Below are 16,201 nucleotides of genomic sequence, written 5' to 3' on the forward strand. Positions count from 1 at the left end.
TGTTATCTTTAAATGTGTAAAAGCTATGTTAATGAAAGACAACACTATGAATAAAAAACATAACAACATAATATAAACGAAGAAATAAAAAACTTAAGGAAAATTTCAAAGTGAAGGGAGAAACTATGGATATCCAGACCTAGCCCGTTTAGCTAGCGGGCACAAGTTATCTTTTTTACTAAGCAAAGTTAATTATATTCTGTAGCACGAAATAGAGAATGTAGTCATTTGTCTTTGGTCAATTAGGCATAGATTTAATTCAAATATAGAACTACTGTGATAGTAATTTAAATTCCGCTTCACAAGTACATGTTATTAACTTATCAAATGATGACCTCATAGATAAAACTGTAATTAGGTTCTGTACAATAGCTATCGGATACATGTATCGATTGAACAAGCGAATATCGAATAGACAATCGATCATCCATTTGATTAGCGGATGCGGAAATGAGATGCTACTTATTTTTTTTATCGCCAGTATTAATCGGACATGTCTATGTTTTATAATAGCAGATTCAGATATAAACTGTGCCAAATACAAAATGTCTACTGTATACCGTTTGGACAAGATACCATTTCCAATTTTAAAAATCTAATTTCGTAATACTACTAGAAAATGTAAACTAAGCCCTGTTCTCACATACAAACAAATTGGGATAAAATTAGTCGATACATTCAACACACAAAGGCTTTTTTAATTGTAATAGGAGACAAGCGGGAAGGGGATGATGATGAAGAGATACCGCCGCCCATGGACACTCAAGACCTTTCAAGAATTGGTACACTCTTTTCTTGAAGGACCCTTACGCCCGAACCCAATAATAAATTCATTATCTCAGATTGACAACAATCTGAGATCAGACCGTGACAGTCAATGGATCTCCTATCTGCATCCCAATAACCAAACCCTACGAAGACAATCCATTTTTGGCGATGAATAGAATGTAATCTCTTCGCACTTTACACGCATATATTATAATCATTATAGACCAAATAAAGTTAATAAAACCGTAGAAATAATATTAAAATATACATGTCTATGTTTAAAACATATAAAATAGCTTTTTAATTATTTTAAAAAGTGGTGTAAGTTAAAATCCTAAGACAGGATAGTGGTTTACACTCAGTTGAACTGTCATTTTCATCCATATAATATACCGATCCGACCAACACGGATAGGTTGTATCGACAGTTGGCTATTACAATCCGTCGATTGGTTATTGGCACACTTTTGTCAATATTTGGATTAAGATGTCTATCTCAGATCAGAAATGGATTGATATCTACATGTTATTGGGTTTGGGCGTAAGTCGAATCGGTGCGGAAATATCAAAAAAATCAGCTGTTTCCACAAACTGTCTTAAAACGCTCAGTTGTGATACGGATGGTATTTTGACTTCCGAAAATTAAACCCAGATCAGAGCAGGGGATGGCCGCGTGGCGTCTTTTGCCTACTATTACGATGTTTCCCGTAAAACAAAACGGTAACGTAACAGTCTCTTGTAAAAATTTACAATGAGAATCTGCTACAAGTTTTTTTACTAAACACGAATAAACATTATGTTAACCAAACTTTTCAACAAATTTTTCAATTAGCTACTACGCTACAGATTTTATGTATATATTTTGTAAATATATTGATAATTAAAAGAGCCCGAGCTTCTATTGCTTAACACAAGGAATAATAACAATTATGTGACTTTAAGAGTTTTAATACAAAAATAACTTTGATTGAACACACCATCACAATACATTTTTTTGTAATGGCAACTCTGACAAAATAATTGGCGGGATATTTTTAAAGGCTAATGTCAGAATGCGGTGTTAAATAGTCAGCATGGTGCCTGTACTAATGACATAGTAATGTTTATTGTATTAGGGTTACCATATGAAATATTACAATGTGAATAGCAATCACGCTGCGCGCTTGTTTGGGGCGTGGCTGGATTCGTAAATCCATTGTTCGGTTACACTGGGGATTCTGTAATCACCCGTATTTTTCTATTTCATTAACCTTATAAAATTCAAATTATTTCTTAATATAATAAAATATAGTAACTGTTCATAGGTAATATGATTGTTTAAATCTACATATACAATAAAACCTATTAATGCTGGTAGGTAGGTAGGTGATCACCTGTGCCAGACACCGTCGACGTTTGGGATTTGGAGTGTCAAATGCACAGTCACATGTCAAAAAAATAATCTATATAGAGACTAATAAAATAAACTTAATATTATGTATATATTGCTCATAGCATATCCGTAGACATCGTCCCTCGGATTGTCTTGTTTATGACTTCGAGCACTTTCCACAAAAAGTTTCTTGCCTATATTAAAAAAAAGAAGAATCATAATTTTTCTGATATCATTTTTATGTAGTGCCTTATTTTTATATCATCCGGTCCACAGCGTGACGTAGATAGGAAAATGTAATCACACAGAACTCCCTTTAAATTTATTTTAAATTACAAACTTGAAATGTTTGATAGCCTAACCAAACCAAATTAAATAAATATAGTTTATTAACAATCTTATATGTTACATTTTATCTTATTTCTACTTTATATACTACTTAGACTTATTAACGAATTTTAGTTAAACTAACTACTTAGTACTTACCTACTTATATATTTTTCCATGTATCGAGGCTATTACGTTCTTCTACAAACTGTTTTACTGTAAAAACAGAACCTCTTACAGAATATCACCTTTGTCATTGTTATTCAAGGTTGGAAATCAGTAGAATCTTCTGAATTCCGTTTGAAATGTTTATTTGATATCGTTTACCACAGGAACTTCGTTTAACTTGAAAAATCTATTTTCGTATGATATATTAGTCTATTTATCGAGGATTACGTTACGTTCTTAAACAATACAGTGTTCACCGTAAATGTGTATTATAGTAAATTATATATGATAAGTAAATAATATTTATATTGCAACTACTAAATTGGCTATTTTTGTTTTATGAAGAGTTTGTTTTCGCAGCGATGAAAGGCCGCGATGGCTTAAGCGCAGGGTCATGTGCACCAAACGACGTGTTCTGCTCTGTGCCCGGACGCTTGTCACTTCTCTCTTCAACCAGCAAGTACAAAGTGACAGTTGCTGAGGTCCAACGAAGGCTATCTCCCCCAGAGTGCCTCAACGCGTCGCTCTTAGGAGGAGTCTTACGGAGGTGAGGATTATTATCTGTAGTACTTTTAATATTGGCCGTAAAAACTGAAAAAGCCAGGGTCTGACGTAATACAACAGAGTCAAAGTGTCATTAGCTATTATTATTCTTTATTTTTTGTGTCAATGGAAAGTATAGCTTAGTATTTATGTACATCACATATATTTACATGTATTTACAAAAGTAAAACACTGATACATTGGTACAAGGAAAATGAAATACAATATATATAGTACTTATATTAATTAACATAACATTCACGAAGAGATAAAAAAAATCAACTAAAAATTAAATTGTAAAAAGTAACGGAAATCGATTTCAAAGTTTAGGGGTCCAACTATATCCGGATCTTACTCTTTTATCAGTATGCTCTGATAAACTATATAATAAACTTAATACTTTTCTAGACAATACAGTTACCCGCAGCCACATTTCCACGTTTTATTACCACTTACATTTTTTGCGCTTGCAACACAGTACGGTATATGATTTGACTTATTTGATCTGATAGGTTTATTTAGTGGTCAGTTAGTTTTTGTCTGTGGTTTCATAGACATGATCCATTTTAACTAGCGAAGCTGTGGCTTCTGCCATTTCAATTATGTTCGGTCGAGAGTGCCTATGCAAATAGAAAAAAAAAGAGTTTTTTAAATCAGTTTACAGTTATGTCAATGGCAAAAATATGAGAATGATATATAATATTTTATGGTCGATATTTCTCTATGTTTAGACGATATAATACGCATATAATATACATAATTATTCCCAGGCCTAATGTCAAAATACATTTCATCTTGAGAGCTGTCAAAATTACCAAGCTAAAGAAAATAATACCTAGTATTGTCTTTTATTAACATACCTTTTACACATTTAAAGGAAACCCTTTTTTACCGTGACCACGCAAGCTGTCGCAAAAACCATGTCGGAAAAATTGAAAATTATGTTTAATAATTATAACTTTACAATAATACATCGCTTCAGTCCGGTGAAAAAGAGTTTTCTTTAAAAAATAATACCTGATTATTAGAAAGTTCCCAAACGCGAACATTGTAACAAATATGGCGCTGAGTTATATATTTAGGGAAAAAAGGTTTGCTAACGGGCATTGCGTTATCATCTATAAATAATAAAATCATATTGTTAAATAAGTATAAAGAAATATTGTTTTATATATATATATATATCTGCGAAGCTGTCACTGAAGGGTTTAATTTCAGGGGAAATTTATAAGCTCACATAAACATTCTAGGAATAGTAGCGTTAGAACCTAGGACGGTTCAACGAAGGTAAAAAGTCTATCTAGATGAAAATTTTGATATCCTACACTTGAGACAATATTATCAAAACCACTTTAAAATATGATTATTTCTTTACCAATAAACCTTATTTATATGCAAATTGAATTTAAATTCGGCATTGCTTAATTGAAATCAAATTTTTACGAGGTAATTGTCGGGCGGCTCGGAATGCAGTAATTGCTACTAGAATTATAATAGACTGTCCATAGACACGTGTAACATCATTTTCATTATTCTAAGAATTATTCTAATTATCGCGCCAACGAATGACGTTCGATATTTACATTTTTAAACAATATTTTTAATTGTCAAACTTTATTTAAAATAAGAACCCGTTGATTTCCGGTGATACTCAGCATTTTCTTTCGAAAGGAATACATTATACTTTTGATATTCTAAATTTAAAAATGTCAAAATACGTTTTTCATTTTTAGGGCCAATGTATGGATAAAGTGCCAAATAGCTATGCAACACATAAATTATTCGAAAGAAACAAATAGCTTATTTGGAATTTATCCGGACATTGTGAAACAGGCCCTTAGTCTTTTAATACGATAATATTTTATGGTAATCCGACTCAACAACTCCGAGGTCCATCGTGACCATCACAACAGCAATTGACATATTTATACATTTATTTTTCTTTAACCAAAGTATAGTATATAGTATATATTTGGGAAAAGCATAATGAAAACCCATTATTACCGGGTTCAAATCGACTCAATTCGCTACATTAACCGACTATTTGGCATCTTAATTATTTGCAAGTTGCGCACGCGCCGGTTTTTATTAGGGCCTGATTCTCACATGCCTGATATTTTACGTAGCAATTTTTATCGCATCGTGTTACTGCGTATTTATTGGATTTATTTTGTAAGTGCGAGTTACAAAATTTTAGGCTAAACATAAATCTTGTAGCACATTTTACGGAAGTATATAAAGTTTGAATGCAAGTTTAATAATAAATTTGTTAATGAGAAATGATTAAAATACTTATTTACAGCACAATTAAACAGTCTATTTATTTTTTTTATCGTAGGAACATGTTTTAAAATAATTATAAATAAAAAAAATCTATCAGATGCATTCAATATGGAACAGAATCAGGTACAATATGGAAGTACGATAATTATATCATATAAACAGTCGTACCATTCGATATAATTTTTGTTATCATAATAGGACCCGCCATCTAATTTAAATCGCCAAAGAGTACGAAACAGCCAATTATTCCTGAAAGGAGGTTGTAATGAATTCGATCTCGTCATGAACTTTTTGTAAACAAAAACAAATTAAGAACAACGGTTATTTTGCTACCTGTGGGTTCTCTTTGGTTTGCTTTTTGCTTCATCTTCTTAGATTTTGATGGATTCTAATTAATAAGTTTATTTTAAATTGGAACACAATAAACTTTTTACTTTGTTCGTGGTTGCTTAAAACTATTAAACATGAGATTTTCTTCTCTTGAATAATGATTGATGACAATTGACAATAAACATTTGATGTTTGTTCATAGGCAGGATTTAGTCAATTTTCGACTGGCGTGGTCTACCACCGCCGAAGGAATTTGTATGAGAATGACATTAACTTGGTCACGTGACCATTTTCATACCAATTCATTTGGCGTTAGTTGGCGAAGTCTATCCCAAATTATTTTCTTTCAATACCCGGTATATGATAATTTAATGGTCATTGGGAACTTGCATTCTACACATTCTTTTCAAGAAAATCTTAAAAATAAAATTCGGTAACGAGTGTTACTTGTCGGTAAAGAGGTAATTCATTTGAAATTAGAATCAATAGAAAATCGAAATAAAAGATTGACGGGATAATCGGTTTTTAACAAGCTATCGATGTATTAATATGAAAGTATCGATTCTGATTATCAATCAGAATAAAGCACGGCTGTTTGATTTTAATAAACATGTACCGTTATGAAATAAATTGTTAGTTTTAAATCAACTTAGCTTACAAGTTATAAATCTTACTATTTTTTATTTGTCTATTAGATAAAACTTATCATAAATTCTGTAACTCTAGTAACTATTTCTCGGGGCTGACTAGCGGACTAGAAAAACGTTGGTCTGCATGATACTTCAAGCGATTAGGATATTAATTATTAAAAGGTATCGACTGCAGCGCCATATGCCGGGTTGATTTGTGAATCTAAACCATCCAGGGTGCCACCCAAACGTATACAAAAAAATCATTCAAATCGGTCCAGCACTTGAAGAGGAGTTTAATGACACACACGTTATAGAGAAAAATATACATAAAGATTTCAATAAGATTTTAATGATTTTTAGTAGACTACGCTTGAGCGGTCAAACAGCCAAATCCAGAAAAACATTGCGTCGTAATTTTTTTTTATCAAAAGCACTCCACTGAAATTATTTATTTTAATAAATTTTGATGATTTAATACTTCTTGTTCGCAGTCAACTCGTACTCGTACGGTAAAATAATGATGTAATACTTAGGGATCCTAAACTTTATACTTCGCATACCACGTTGCTAGAGTTAAATGACGTTTTTAACAGGTAGGAGACTCACCTGGTAGGTAGGTGGACTCATTGTTCGCAATTAGACTCAAACTCAATCCGTTTTGCGTAAAGGAGACTCGCCTGATAATAATAATGATTTATTGAAAGAATATGATACAATTTCATGATGGTACAATAGTAAGTTTGCATATTCTACCACACAAACGTACAAATTTGTCTTTAAAGGAATATTTCATTTTATATTATTCGTCATATAAATGAGTCGATTCTTATATTATTTTGTATCATACTGATATTAAGTGATATCCGCCACCCGTGTACACTCCCAATGCTACAGAGCGTTGCCGGCCTTTTAAGTATTGGTGCGCTCCTTTCTTGAAGTATTAGTTCGAGTATGTGCTTTGGCAGCTGCTTCCACATAGTCGTGGTGCGCGCCAAAAACCGCCTAAAAACGATTAGTTGTCGAACGACGGACGTATATGTGATACGGGTGGAATCGTCCGATGATGAAACTCAGCTTTATAATCCGAACAACTACTCTGAACAATCCATGGTAAACGCAAAACCAGTCTCTTACTCGGAATTTTGACATAAGGTTTTCACACCTATGAATAATAATTTTCAATTACGCGTGAGTGATTTTTTTATAGGGCAACATTTGACCACTTTCTACGCGTCAATCAATTTAGTAATCGATCTTTATCTGTGACTCAACCAAGTGGGCAGTAGCGAAGTCACGTCATTCAAGTTTCCGGTTACAAAAATAAAACTAGACAAATCCCGCGACTTACAGAGTTGATGTGTTAATGGAGTATAGACGATTTAGTTTTTTAGTTACTCTTTGAATTGGGTCACAAATAAATATAAAAATAAAATTAAGACACAGTGCAGAAGTAAGAACACTTTTAATTAGTTGATCTGCATTTCTTTTTATGAGTCTTTCAATTACTTTATTTATTTTTCATTTCCTCGCTCTATTGTAATACTTATTCATAATAGTTTTAATTTATTAGTTTTATTGTAATATAACTATAAATAAAAATTTATTTATCGTTTTCAAATGATCCAAATCCTTAATTTTTTTTATTTATTTTCAGAGCAAAAAGCAAAAATGGCGGACGTTTATTACGAGAGAAATTAGAAAAAATAGGCCTTAACCTACCAGCGGGGAGGCGGAAAGCCGCGAACGTGACCCTGCTCACTTCATTAGTAGAAGGTAATTTTACTTTATTTATTTATTTATTTTTTGCGCTTTCTCTGACCTAAGGATGATCCTCCGTCAGCACTTAATGAATGTCCCAAAGGTCCAGTAGGCGAACGAGTTGGATGCTCGCCTTAAGCGATACCGCCGCCCATGGACACTCTCAATGCCAGAGGGCTCGCGAGTGCTTTGCCGGCCGGCTTTTAAGAATTGGTACGTTCTTTTCTTGAAGGACCCTAAGTAGAATTGGTTCAGAAATACTTCAGTAGAGAGTAAAAACTACCTATAAATAACGCTCAGTTGTGGATTAACGAATGTCGAGGGTAATATGGGTGAAGAGAAAAGAAGTATTTAAGCTTAGCGGTCTTTCTTTGAATCCAAGGAAATTGATAAACATTTTTCAGTTATTTGTCTATGTCTATCTATGCCAGATTTTAGTTTTTTATATCTTGAGTCAAAAATACCTAAGAACGACTTCCACGTCTAATGGAAATGGCCAATTCATTTGTCTTATTGAAGTAAATAAACGAAAAGATGTCGTGACATCAACTTCATATATATTAGCTATGACTGGCTAAAGAATAAATCATTATTTTTACAGCTGAAGCGGTGCATTTAGCCCGTGACTTCGGTTATGTATGTGAAACAGAGTTTCCTGCGCGGGCGTTAGCGGAATACCTCGCGAGACAATACGCAGAGCATGACGCTAGACGAAGGCGGGACCTCTTGCAGGCCACGAAGCAGGTAAGATATTTTCCATTTATATACTAAATTACTTTAACAAAAGTATGGAGTCACAGGATACACTAGTGTGGTCACAATATTGTCTAGACCGCTGTCAAATATGTCAAAATTCACACATAAAAAATGCATTGGCTTCGAGATTAGATTTAAGGTCAAGTCAAAATCGGTTTAAGCCCCATATGCCAAAGTTCAAATATAAAAAATGATTTCCAAGTCCCGAAACAAAAAAAAATTATGTTTGAGTGACATTCTAGAATAAATGAGAAAAAAATTGCTTTTATTCGTGGACTCGACTTCCAACGGAGTGAAAGCCTCCTGCAAATTCTTCCACTTGCCTCTCATCCTCGACACCATTGTCCAACCCTTCCCCGCTATCCCTTTGATTTTATACATTAAAGAATATTTGCTTATAATAAGTGCGAGTTAATAAAAATATGAATTTATAATTAAAATCTACGTTACTAAAATTGCATTCAACACATCGATTTTAATTCATAATAATGTTCGTATGTTTATACGTCGCTTACTTATTTATTTATTAACTTTACGTTTCAGGTTGTCAAAGAAGTAATGGATCTTCTAAACCAAGATAGGTCTCCACTCTGTAATACTCGGCCGCCGCATCTCCTGGAACCGGCGATACAGCGACATCTAACGCATTTCTCGCTCATCTCGCACGGTTTTGGAGGACCGGCCATTGTTGCCGCTCTCACTGCCATACAGGTGTGTATTTTGCAATAGAGGGCGCCCTAAAAATAGTATCGTTTTCAGTTTCAAAAATAGACACCATAGATCAAACTATAAAATTGTGGTTGTGTTTGCGCCACAGATAAGATATAAGGAAAATTCAAGATTCTTTTATTTTTTATTACTTTAATTTTCTTTAGTGCTGCAATATAAATTGCTTGTTTCTATACAAGGTCCTCAAAATATAATCTTTTTATAATTTTTTAATACAGTTGCTCAAAAAGTGGCATATTGCAGGGAGGTATAGCGTTCGGAAAGTGGGCTATTACACACTCGTGCTTTTTCTTTGCCATTCCCGCACTCGTGCGTTTTCTTTGCCAACTGTCAAAACAATGTGTATTAAAAAGAAAAAACCAACCACGAAGGTTTTATTAAAAAGATTCATAGAAGTTTTTATGATATATGATTTCTAAATATTATAATAATTGGATTCAATAAGTTCGATTAGGTTTCTTTTCATTTCATATCAATTAAAAAAATATTAAAAAGAATTTTATAATATATGCAAATACGTATTTTTAAAAAGTTTACTAATAATTGGATTCAATAAGTTAGGTTAGGTTTATTATATTTCATATCAATAAAAAAAATATTAAAAAGAAAAAACTAACCATGAAGTTTTTACTAAAAAAATCACAGAAGTTTTTATGATTCGTGCAAATATTTTAAAAAGAGTGCTACGCTACTATTTGTTTAAATATCAGATTTAATGATTGGACTCAATGAGTTAGATTTGGTTTTCTTTCAATAAAAATAGTCTACTGAAGAATTGGCTGTATGGGCCAAGTTCCCTTTGCCTACCCAGAATGGGTGAAGAAAAGAAAAAACAAGCTTTGCTCATATTCTTTGCGGTTGGCGCCATTTTCCAAAAATGTTCTTTCGAGTTGAGTTATTTGTTGCACAGAATGTGTAATTTCGACGATATTTTATTTGAATGAATACTACCCGAACGCAGTATAATTGCATAAAATGCTTCGGAGAACAATTTACCGGAAACATATAAGTCGCTACATATCTACGTGCAACGAATTTATTCCGTAGAGAGAATAGAAAAAAAGCAAATAGTTTAATTAAATTGCTTTATTTTTTCGCAACTGTATTAAAAATAGTCGTTCAGTACACGTGCGGAACCGTCATTGCAACTTGTCCCGACTGTCAACCCTCACCTTCGGCTGCGCCTCGGCTCGGGTAGACATTCGTCGGAACTCGTTGCAATGACAGGCTTTCCGCACTTGTAATGAAATATACTATTTCAAATAGACATGTAGTTCAGAAATAATGAAAGCATTTTTGAAAAATATTTAAGTTTATATTACACTTACATTACTAATAAAAATATAAATCTATCCTCTTTGACACATTAGTATAGACTTATACTTTAGCATAGATAAATAATAATTGTATTCAATGAAAGTTTTCCAGAATGAGCACAAATCCTTTTTTTAAGTAAGATTTGATAGTTTAACAATAAGTAAACTATGGTGATTATTTAATGTTTTATGTTATTCATTTCAGAACTTCTTAAACGAGTCTTTGAAGCATTTAGATAAATTATATCCACAAAGCGGTATGGTTTCGTCATCGTTAGACAAAACTAAAATGGACCCTGATATCAAAAAGTAGCAGTGTGACGTCACCACAAGAAAGTATTTGTGAAATTACAACAGTATAGAACGTGCCAATCTCGATATTTTTTTTAATTACATATTGCATTTATACAAATTGGTGTTACTATATATGTTTTCGTTTTAAGTTATAAACCACTTCTGAAAACTAAAAATATATAAACTGTACTTTTTTAATTATACCGCAAAAATAAAGTGCAATTATAATAATACTCAAGATTGTGAGAATTATGTAAATATAGATTGAGAAAGTAGATGTAATTACGCATTTTATTATAAGTGCCGAGACAAATTACTTCTTTCGTTGCAGTGTAACGCTATACAAGTGTGTAGTGTTATGCTTGTCAGTTGACCATGTCATTAAAATATTGGCTAATCACAGTACCGTTACCAGTAATTTGTCTAAGAGCAACCCCGTTTTGTATTCTCTTCAAAGAAATAGTATTTTAATAACAGAGAGCCATCGCAATAAGTACACATATCAAAGTAAATGTACATAATAAAGTAAGATAATAAACTGTTTTAGAAGCGTTTTTTCACATTCAGGATATATTCAGTTTTAGATATTTTTAAGGACTAAAATTACTAATTTGTGAATATTTTCCACCTAAATGATAATAATAAAAAGTCAGTCTTAAATCCGCTTAATTTAAACATTGGAACCTCCTTAGTTTTAAATTAGATATAGTTTTTGCTAGATTCATTGTGAACGTGTGCCAATTAGTTTTAAAGTTATATTAACCTATTCTGAGTGTTTTACGTATGTTTAAAATAATAATTTGTAAATTAATTATTTCTTTAATTTAATTTGTAATGAAACCTGCAAGAGGTATCTTAGCTATGTCCAATAGTCACTCCAACATCATGGTTTACTAAACAGTAACGCATTTTTTTGTGTATTAAATTACCAAGTATTTATTTTTTCACAGACTGTGTTGAGACTTCAATATGAAAGTACTTGATATTGTGTATCTATTTATTGCCATCTATGTGTTTTATAGTATAAAGCTTCAATATTTTTATATATTGACTATATAAGTGAACATAAGTTAGCGTGACCACGATTCACGTCTGGCTAATTGCTCAACGTATAATTTATATTTTGCTATGTGTCATTACCTTCTATTCATTCTTAATTTTAAGGCAATATTTCTAACTACTTAAATCGCTATTAATCTGTGCATTGTTTATGTACGTGGAGGCATAAATTAAGAAAATAACTACATATAAAAACATTATATCAGAATTTTACAGCGAAGTTACAACGCAGTTTTAAGGAGAGGTATCATATAGTAATATCATCCTAAAGGAGCTTTTACATTTATACCCACATACAGACAATATGTACACAAAAATATTGTGTAATGAGAATAAAATAAGTGGTCTTGCTTGAAGGTTTATTCCTCTACTCCACATTATTAAACAAGCACGTTTATTATTTATTTCAAGTAAAATGTGACGTGCCAAGAATTAAAAATTAATTTTGTTTAATGTTTATGATGTATTCGATTTTAATTTTAAGTTATTTTGAAACAGTTATATGTAAATATGTATGTTACAAAAAAAAGGATTTAATTAAAAGAAAATGTATGAGATGGGTTTTATTATTCAAAAATGTACTCTACAATAACGCTGCACCGCTAATCTTCTTTTATATCATAATTTTACTAAAAATATAAGGGTCGAATTTCGACTTTCGAGTCAAGGTCCGCTAAAAGTTCTTGCGTCCCACAAATTATAGTCGACTATGTGTGGCTAATACGTGATTTTAACTGCATTCTTACATCATTAGAATAGGGTTTGTAATAAGAAACTTAAAGTAGGAGACGTTTACCGCAATCTATCTTCGTCTAGACACTAGTGCAAATCATTTAATTTGTGAATATAAACTATAAATAAAACTATATAACATATTCTTACAAATTGCCAAAAAAAAAGAATCAAAGATTTACAGTATAAACTGTCATTTATCAGTTGACTTTACCACATGTTTTAACGTTTATTAAGACGTTGTGACGGAGTAACTGACAGCTAAAAGTTTGTTAGTGTAGTTACTTGTTTGAAATTTGAATTTTGATTTTTGATCGTTTACGAATATCGTTCAAAATTATAAGAGGAATAGATGAAAAATTCCGAATAATTAGTAATTTACGTTACATAGACCTTATTACCAGAACTTAAAACGTTCACATTGCGTAAAACTTTAAAATGATTAATATTAGTGATGAAGAATTAGCCCGAAAGTGTTTTCAGTACCCGCAAACATTAGCCGGTAACCTAAATATCGTTTATAATGCGGCTAACTCTGTGACATGCTTGTGGAATAAGTATCAGATATTTATTCACGAGAGGTTGGACTTTGAAGATTCAGCTAAGCACATAACTCCAGATTTTCCAGTAAAAGAAATATGTTTAGTAAGCAATTATATTTTAGCATTAGACTATAACAACAATATTTATCAAGTCTCCTTAAAATTCAAAACCTCTGCAGCTAAAAGACCTAAACAAAACTTTCAGATTAAAGATCAAAACATATTAACATTGAAAAGTATAAATAATGATGTGATAAGTTTAAAATGTAAAGATAATTCATATTTTCTATGTACCTATAAAGTTGATGCAGACTTTAAGATATTAAAGCAGATTTTGATAAAAGAATTTTCAAAAGAAATTAAACCCCAATTATATCCATATAAGTTAACTTCAATAGAATTTGATATACTGAAGGAAGTTTTCAATTGTAAAAGTTCATGGAGCAATCATTATTTAATTATTATCTCTCTTGATAAGACAGTCTTTGGTTGCCTATTTACTTCATCAATTGAGGATCTAAATTTGTTACAAATCTATACTTGTGCTACATCTATATCAGACTTAAAAATATTGAATAGAAACTACCCTGAAATTATAATAGGCCTTACAACTGGAACTTTAATTCGCCTTGTACTAAATAGGGAAAGAAACTGTGATATTGTTCATTTAAACACAAGTATATGTAAATTCTTGGAATGCAATGAAAACATTATTTATACAGATGGCTTAACTTTGTGGAAGGCTGAAAGCCCATTTAATGATATAAAATTAAAACAGTTCCTTGTCAAACAAGTTAAAGATATTATTAAATGTAGAGAACAAATTATTTGCACAACATACCACAATTTTATATACATTTTGAATGTTGAAGATGAATCATGTTATTTAAAACCAAATTTAAATGAAAAGTACTGTTCAGTTGACCAGTTGCTAAATAAGACTCAGTATTATAATAAACTACTAGAGGAAATTAATAAACTAGAAATATTAATTAATAAAATAGAAAGAGAAAGGAATTATGTAAAAGCTATAGCATTATCAAATAAGCATGAAGTGATGGATACAGTGCTAAACTACAGCTCAACTGTTTTTGATAACTTTGAAGATTTACTAAATATAGACAAGGTTGTATTAACAGATAATCCTAAGGATATTTTTGAAAAAGAAATTTATTTTATTTTAATTACTATATCTTGCTTGGATCCTGAGCAAGATTTTAAGGAGATACTCTCTGGATTATTAGGTGATTTCAGAATACATATTACATTATCAACAAATGAGAAAATTATAAAAACATACACTATTAAACATGAAGATGATTTAAAAAAAATGAATATAGTTGTAACATTAAAAAGAAAGAATTTGGATTTAACTAAAAGATTATTTTCTTATGTTCAACTTATTGCAAAGATACCAGGAGCTTTAGATGAGAATGAAAGTTTGTGGACAAGTTTACATGAAAAAACCATGGAACTTACATGTGATCATTTTATAGTATCTAGTGAAAAATCAAATATCATGTATTTGAAACAGGACATGAAGGATGTTAGCGACTCCATTTTAGACACCGCAATCAAACATTTTTATACTTTTTTTGAAATAACAAAATCAGAAAATATAAAAACCAATGATTGGGTCTTTTATGTAAAACTGCCAAGTAATTATAAAGCAATCCTTAAAAATGACCTTTATAAGAATTTTCATAGCAGGAAAAGGCAATATTTAAATGAACAAACATCTGAACTGTTTATTAAATCTCAAACAACGCTTCATTTATTAGTAGGAAATGAGAAAACAGAAGTAGAAATAATAAATGATGGTTTTTTAAATCCAATATTAAAAGTTTCTTGTGCCAATCCTAAAATAGCTCTAGATATGCGCAACTTTTTTTCTACTTTAATATACAATGATTATTCTGGCTTAGACAGTGAATTATTTGCAAATTGGTCACTATATACTACTCTGGAGGTAGGTATTTCAGCTTAGTACTGAAAATTATATTGTCTCTAATCAAACTAAGTTAACTTAAACCTCATAATAACTACTACTATTCTCTTTAGACTTTTGTTATGGCCACACATTGGAATGATTTTAATCAATTAAATTTTAAAATTGAAAAATGATATCCAGTTTACCAAAATTGTTTTGTCAAGGCAGCTTTGTGATTCTTAGGGGTAGAGTTGGCGTTACATGTAATATTGATCAATTCTTATTTAATTTCAGACACTTCAGAGGGAAATAAAGAAATTTGTTGAGAGTGGAACAAGAGATGATTTCCTAGATTTACACAACACATTCCAAAGAAATATAATTGCGAATTTACCGATTTATTATGCATTTTATTTAGACTAGCCCCATAACCCAAGCTTTTAATTTATACAAATTAGTAATATTAGTATACTTTCTTATGTATTCTGAACCAAAACAGTATTTCTCTGGGATCAAACTCAGACTATGGAAAACATCAAGTACAAGGGAATCTTCTAAAAAAATTAAATAACTGTTTCTTCATAGAATTCATTGTAGGCAATAATAACAAATATGAAATCTAAATCAAATTTATAACAGGTTATCTTTTTTGACCAAATAAAA

General features: G+C 31.2%; 2 protein-coding genes across 4 annotated transcripts in view; both read left to right on the plus strand.

Annotated features, from left to right (window-relative positions):
• The window catches only part of LOC110995981 (transcription factor AP-2-epsilon), a 51,606-nt gene extending 38,783 nt beyond the window's left edge, over positions 1–12,823 (plus strand). For all 3 annotated transcript variants that reach the window (XM_045632756.1, XM_022263450.2, XM_022263448.2), the window contains 5 exons: positions 2,995–3,181; positions 8,077–8,195; positions 8,782–8,924; positions 9,480–9,647; positions 11,187–12,823. In XM_045632756.1, the coding sequence (XP_045488712.1) occupies positions 2,995–3,181; positions 8,077–8,195; positions 8,782–8,924; positions 9,480–9,647; positions 11,187–11,294 (725 nt within the window). In that variant the 3' untranslated portion in view covers positions 11,295–12,823. The remainder of the gene's footprint in view (positions 1–2,994; positions 3,182–8,076; positions 8,196–8,781; positions 8,925–9,479; positions 9,648–11,186) is intronic.
• Positions 12,824–13,334: 511 nt separating this feature from the next.
• LOC110995967 lies at positions 13,335–16,036 on the plus strand. Its single transcript, XM_022263432.2, has 2 exons — positions 13,335–15,577; positions 15,833–16,036. Exons 1-2 carry the CDS (start codon positions 13,505–13,507, stop codon positions 15,959–15,961), a joined length of 2,202 nt encoding a protein of 733 aa, XP_022119124.2. The 5' UTR covers positions 13,335–13,504; the 3' UTR covers positions 15,962–16,036.
• Positions 16,037–16,201: the final 165 nt, after the last annotated feature.

The sequence above is a fragment of the Pieris rapae genome, chromosome 20 (assembly GCF_905147795.1).
Source record: "Pieris rapae chromosome 20, ilPieRapa1.1, whole genome shotgun sequence".
NCBI lineage: Eukaryota > Metazoa > Arthropoda > Insecta > Lepidoptera > Pieridae > Pieris > Pieris rapae.

Coding starts and splice junctions, on each gene's coding strand:
- LOC110995967 (XM_022263432.2), top strand. CDS start 13,505: ATGATTAATATTAGTGATGAAGAATTAGCCCGAAAGTGTTTTCAGTAC. Junction 15,578..15,832: donor CACTATATACTACTCTGGAG/GTAGGTATTTCA, acceptor ATTTAATTTCAG/ACACTTCAGAGGGAAATAAA.